General features: G+C 45.3%; 1 protein-coding gene across 1 annotated transcript in view; it reads left to right on the forward strand.

The window, feature by feature from the left end:
• Nucleotides 1-5,502, forward strand: part of LOC130848762 (pregnancy-associated glycoprotein 2-like) — a 40,964-nt gene extending 35,462 nt beyond the window's left edge. The window contains exons 9-12 of the mRNA XM_057727163.1: nt 1,525-1,590; nt 2,811-3,033; nt 3,986-4,104; nt 5,305-5,502. Coding sequence (XP_057583146.1) covers nt 1,525-1,590; nt 2,811-3,033; nt 3,986-4,104; nt 5,305-5,502 — 606 coding nt within the window. The remainder of the gene's footprint in view (nt 1-1,524; nt 1,591-2,810; nt 3,034-3,985; nt 4,105-5,304) is intronic.
• The last annotated feature ends 498 nt before the right edge of the window (nt 5,503-6,000 follow it).

Genomic DNA, 6,000 nt, shown 5'->3' on the forward strand with positions numbered 1-6,000 from the left:
ATGAAGAGGAAGAAGCAGCACCCCATCTATCATCTACCTAGTAACCATGCCAGCCTCCTGTTGTTCTGGACAGGCCTGGATAGATCACACACAGGAACACCGGGATCCTGGGAATCCTGGAAGGAGCTACAAAATTCTACTGTCTTTACTTTCGCTGGAATAAGAGTTTAACAGGTACATTGTTCATCTCAGGCTGAATAGGAGCTCTGAGTGAGCCTTTGTGTCTTTTTTGAGAGATAAGACACTGAAAAATTATTTCTTTCCATGTTTTGTTTGATAGACAAAATATTTCAAGGCATGGATCCTATTGGGGAATTATATCAGTTGCCAACAAGTGAACATTATTCAATTCAGTGGTTTAATGTCCCTCATGATTTTTCTTTACAAATGGAAGGGAAATTAACATGCTTAAGTTTCATTCAGTCTCTTATTCATTCAATGAACATGAATTGAACCCTCTCTGTCCCCTCTACTCCCACTTCTAGAGCAGAACTGCACAGCCTGCAGGCTGAATCCAATACACAGTTTTTTCAGGTTTGGCTCACACTACCTTTTGTGAAGAAGAAGAAAAAAATAATTGCTAATATTTAAAATCAGGATATTTTACATAAATAGCCAGACTTCTGACTTCTCTTAAAACTTGGCTAACCAGGCTGCTTTCCACCATGGCAGTCACTGATTGCAGCTAAGCAGAGGCTGCCCCCACTGTTAGGGCATGTGCTGCCTGCCCCATGTCCATGATTCCTGCCAAGATCTTCCATTCATTTCTATTGCCTCCTGAGCCATAAGTTTGTGAGAACTGCCCTTGACTGTTATCTCCCTGAAGATAAGGACCACCTGTGTCTTACTGGACTTTAACTTTCCACCATCTAAGCCAGACCCCAGCACACAGTGTGCTCCACATATGTTGGTTGGACGATATGAAGTACCTTGTGGATGCATGCATCACAGTTCTTCCACTAGTAGAATTCTGCAATTGTAACATGACTTTAGCCTAAATTTTTGATGTGCATTAGGATCTATGCCATCCGTCCCACTACATAAAGCCACTCACTCATATGCCACTGGGCTTCTCCTGAAATCTTCACTTTGTCATTTGACATCTTTTCTTCTTAGCAATCTCCTCTGTGACTGAGGACAGCAATGCCCTTCTCACAAATTTCCTAGCAAGACCACAAGACATCACAAATGTCAAGCATGGCCCCTAGCATTTACCTTTATCCCGTTACTACCATTGTCTTATCATCAAATTGGCAGGAGTCTCCCCAATCTTAGTTAGTCCATGCAATTCAGTTTGGTTTTGCACCACAGGCCCAAGGAAGAAATTAGAGTAGAAACTTCTGTATTTGAAAATTTTCAACATGCACACCCCTAGGACACAAATGGAGGTAAAGATTTTAGCAACAGGTTCATATTTCTTTTCAGATCCATTGGTGGCCAAAAGGAGACAATTAGGGCAGGGCAGATCTTATATAACTAGGAGCTCTTGGCCACCACAGCATGTGCTTTTCTGTGTAATTGCAGCCTGGAAAGAAACATGAAGTGGCTTGGAATCCTCAGGCTGGTGGCCCTCTCAAAGTGCCTAGTCATGTAAGTACAGGAACTGTAAGTGTCATCACCTCTCTTTCTGTGGTTTTCCTTGTCCTTTTTTTCTTCCACCCATCAGAGTTAGAAGGAAATATAAGCAATCCCTGACAGTCTTCAAGTTCAACTCACACTTATTGATGAGTACCTCGTCATGGGCACTGAAGGGCCAAAGGGTCTTGGGATCGGCCTGCAGGGTTGCACAACTCTGGGGGTGCAGTCACTTCATGACCTATGTGAAAATGGCACTCCTTTGAATTGTTCAGTGCACAACACATGCAACTGTAATGCGGTCCTTTGGAAGAGCACGTCTCCTATATTTGCTTCTATGTCTTCTCTCTGCTCTCTCACTGTTTCTGTGTGAATGTGTCTGTGTCTTTATCTCAGTATCTCACTCTTTTATCTCTCCATCTCTTTGGCTGTCTCTGCACATGCAGAAATCTCTCAGCATTCTCTTCCTCTTTTGACTTTTCCTTGCTTCCCTAACCTGTTCATTTCCTTATTTAAACCAAGTCACCAGACTTCCTCTCTCACCCCTCTCATCTGCTTGGGCCCTGGAGAAAGATCAGGAAGGCTACTTCTAGTCTTCTTTACCTCTAACAAGCAGGATGACCATAGCCAAGTCACAAACTCCCTACATTTCCATTTCCTTCCCTGTAAAAAGAAGATAATGATCCTCCTTCTACTTCTTTCCAAGAACTTCTTTGGAAAAGATACAGTGAGGTGGCAATAGCAGTGGTAATTGCTGTCCTTGTTGAGACTTCCTACATATTAGGTACATTATATCCATCATCTCACTTAATACTCACAACATTCTATGTGGAGTTGGGTGTTATTATATTCCACCTTTTTACCAATGGGGAGACTGAGACTCCAAATGGTCATATGTCTTACCCAAGATTACACAACAGAACCAGTATTCAAACTGAGGTCTTTGCCCTGCTTTTTGCATGGCAGCCTGATAATAACATGACACTCATAAAAATACTGGGAAAATACATAATGATACAAAGTATAATGGTCATGCAATAAAAAGGACAGCTGATTGCTGCCCCTTCTTCTTGTCTTTTCCTAATGCTTGGTGAAAGAATCCCCTCAAAGAATATCAAGACCTTGTGAGAAAGCCTCGGGGAGAAAAACCTGATGACAAATTTCCTGGAGGAAAACACTGATGACAGGTCCCAGAATGCCACTGATGACCCAAAAAATTCTGTTCACCCCCTCAGGAGCCAACTGAATGTGAATGTGTTGGGAGGATACTGCTCCACAGTGCCTGCTGGTGCTCTGCCCTAGCACTGGGTTCACCTGGAAGTAACAGGCTGGATGTTGGGATGGGGTTCCTTCAAGAAGCAGAGCCACTGGCCAACAAGGACCCCATTCCCAGAGGAGAAGGCACTCTCATCCTGAGCTCTGGGTCTGTGGTTGGGCCCAGCAATGACAAAGGGGCAGGTAAACATCCATTTCTGTGCTAAAGATATGTCATTAGTGTGAGGAGATTGTTCTTTCTGAACTAATTGAGCCACATGTTACAGGTGAAAGGTGAGCCATGTGTGATCAAAAGATAAAGCCAACTGCACATCAAGTTTCAAACCCCAGGCAGAGGAAGGTCAGCCTCTGCAGATCAAGATGGACACCGGAAAAATGTTACTGAGCCCTATGGCCTGTGATGCCATAAAAAATCTAACACTATGGTTATTGTTATTGATTTTAAAAAGGGTCTAATCTATTCTTCAAGAATCCATAGATCATCACAAGCAAAGAGTAAATATGTGGAAAAAAAAGGGCCAACTGTGTGGTGTTGATAGGACATGGTGTGAGTTTAAAAGAAGTGGCCTGGGTAACAGAGGAGGGCCATCTGAAGAAGGAAACAGTTAGGCTAGGCCCTGAAGAGGAGACTGCAGATCTACTCAAATGAAGGCACGAAGAATTCCCTGGAGGCCCAGTGGTAAAGACTTTGTGTGAAACTGCACTGACACATGCTCGATTTCTGGTTGGGAAATAAGATCGCACATGGGAAAAAAAAAATCAAATGAAGGCACTGGTCTGAGCAGAGACTTTGAGGAAAGGTGTTTGGAATGTGATTTCAGGAGACATGGGAAGACTGGATGGAGGCAATATTCCAAGAATCGAGGCTGGCCAGGGCAGCCAGCCCTTCCCTAACCACCCCTGCCCAGCCCCCATAGATGGTCTATTTTGGAAATATCACCATTGGGACACCCCCTCAGGAGTTCAAGGTCGTCTTTGACATTGGCTCATCTGCCTTGTGGGTGCCCTCCTTCTTCTGCTACAGTCATCCCTGCAATAATTACCTGCCACCAACCCCCACCCCCGCTCATCATATACTCACACTTCTACCCACACATCCTTGGCACTGAGGGACACTTATCTCTTGTGTCTGCAGGTACAAACATGCTCTTCAACCCTCACTTGTCCAGAACCTTCATATGTACAAGATGGAGCTTCAACCTCAAATACCCCACAGGGGTGATTGTTGGATCTCTTGGCTATGACACCATTCGTGTAACTGTAAATGAGAATCTGAGTGAGGACAGGCCCTGGGAGCCAGCTCTCCTTACAAAACACATGCAGGGCCAACTGGGGGGATACTTCTTACCCAAAGACCCCTAGTGGTTGGCGCCCTCATTGCAAAACCTTTCCTAGGGGAGGCAGCTCCCCTGCTGACACACAAATTCCCAGAATGGCTAACCCCAAGAGTGGCTTCGGGTGTGGATTTACAGCTTCTTAGCCCATGAGCAGCTCAAGATTCATTTTGCTGGGAGCAGGAAGAGAGGGGAAAAAAGTACTCACATTTCCATTCTCAGACTTTGCCAGGCACTTCCATGTTACTGGAAATAACGTTTAATCCTGCAACAACCTCATGAAGCAAGACTATGATTAGCTCCATTATATAGAGGAGGGAAATGAGGTTCAGGGAGCCAGGGCCTATTCAAGGTCAGACTTCTGATAAGCAGTGGAGCTGGGATGGCCAGTTAAGTTTCATGCAGGTGTGGGTAGTTTGGGAGAGAGAATAAGTTGATCTTGGGCTCCTGTGAGCAGTCGAGATCTTCAGGCATCTGGGCAGGGAAAGCAGGGGCCGGGGAGGGGCCTGACAAATTGATTCTCACTCTCAGGTCTCTTGAGAGTCCAATAAAATCTATGGCCTGCCTCCACCAAAGGGTCAGAGTACTCGCTCTCTCTCTCTCCCTGTCTCTCTCTCCCTCTAAGGCACACACATCCCCAAAAACATGTTTTTTAGGTGGAATTTTCATAAAACCTCTGGCAACAACATTGTAAAATGGGCTTCTGTGTTCCTGGGCAGGTGCAGAATCCACAATGCATTGTAATGAATTAATTTCATTTTTGTCATCTGATCATAGTGTTGCCAAGGACAAGACTACCCTGCTCTCTACTCATTTTGTCCTCAAGTGTGAACCATTTGGTCCTCTCCAGAGTCTCAGTTTCCCCACCTTTACAGAACTCATGAGGCCAATTTGACTCCCTTCACACCGTGTGTGCAGGAGGACCAGGTGTTGGTTAAAATCCACAGTCCTGCACAAATGGAACCTGAATTCCAGTCCCAGCTTGATATATCCATCTGAGGTCCACCAAGGACACAGCCAGGCCTCAGGTCTTCTCTACAGTCATCATGGCATTTCCACCCCAGCCCACTCCCACCCCACTCCCCAAACCTTTATGTGGGAACACTCTCCTCTCCCTCAGATTGGGAATCTTGTCATGCTGGGCCAGACATTTGGCCTGATGGAGAAACAAATAGTGATGCATCATGAAACCTTTGATGGCATCCTGGGCCTGGCCTATTCCAGCCTCACCCGCAAAGGGACCACGCCCGTCTTTGGCAACTTGAAGACACAAGGCATCGTTTCTCAGCCAGTCTTTGCCTTCTACTGGAGCAAGTAAGTCTAAGCTGGACAAACAAGCACTCTCTGCAAATCAGCTGTAAGATCCTCTCAGCTGCATGAAAAATGATAGGTCATCTGATCCAGCAATTTCCTGTGAGACTATCTAACCTATCATAACTATGACCTGTGGGCCACATCTGGCCCTGCCACTGGTTTGTCTATGTAAAGTTTTATTGGAACACAACCATGCTCATGGGCTCAAGGGAAGCAGCTTGGTCCATGGCTGGAAACAAGAAGGAGAGCAGTGGAAGGTGTCAGGATACAGGTTAGAGGAAAAAACAACAGAATTTGCTGATCGATTTGATATGGAAGGAAGAAGAGTGATGGCGGGAATGTTTACTTCCTCACTAACATTTTGCCGGGAGGCTAAGACCAGCTACACAATTGACAGGAGCCAGTGCAAAATGAAAATGTGGGACCTCCAATTCAAAAATTATAAGGAATTTCAAGACAGGCATAGCAAAGGCATGGATCCCTCCTGAGAGGAGGTCCCAAA

This window comes from Hippopotamus amphibius, chromosome 3, assembly GCF_030028045.1.
Source record: "Hippopotamus amphibius kiboko isolate mHipAmp2 chromosome 3, mHipAmp2.hap2, whole genome shotgun sequence".
Taxonomy (NCBI): Eukaryota; Metazoa; Chordata; class Mammalia; order Artiodactyla; family Hippopotamidae; genus Hippopotamus; species Hippopotamus amphibius.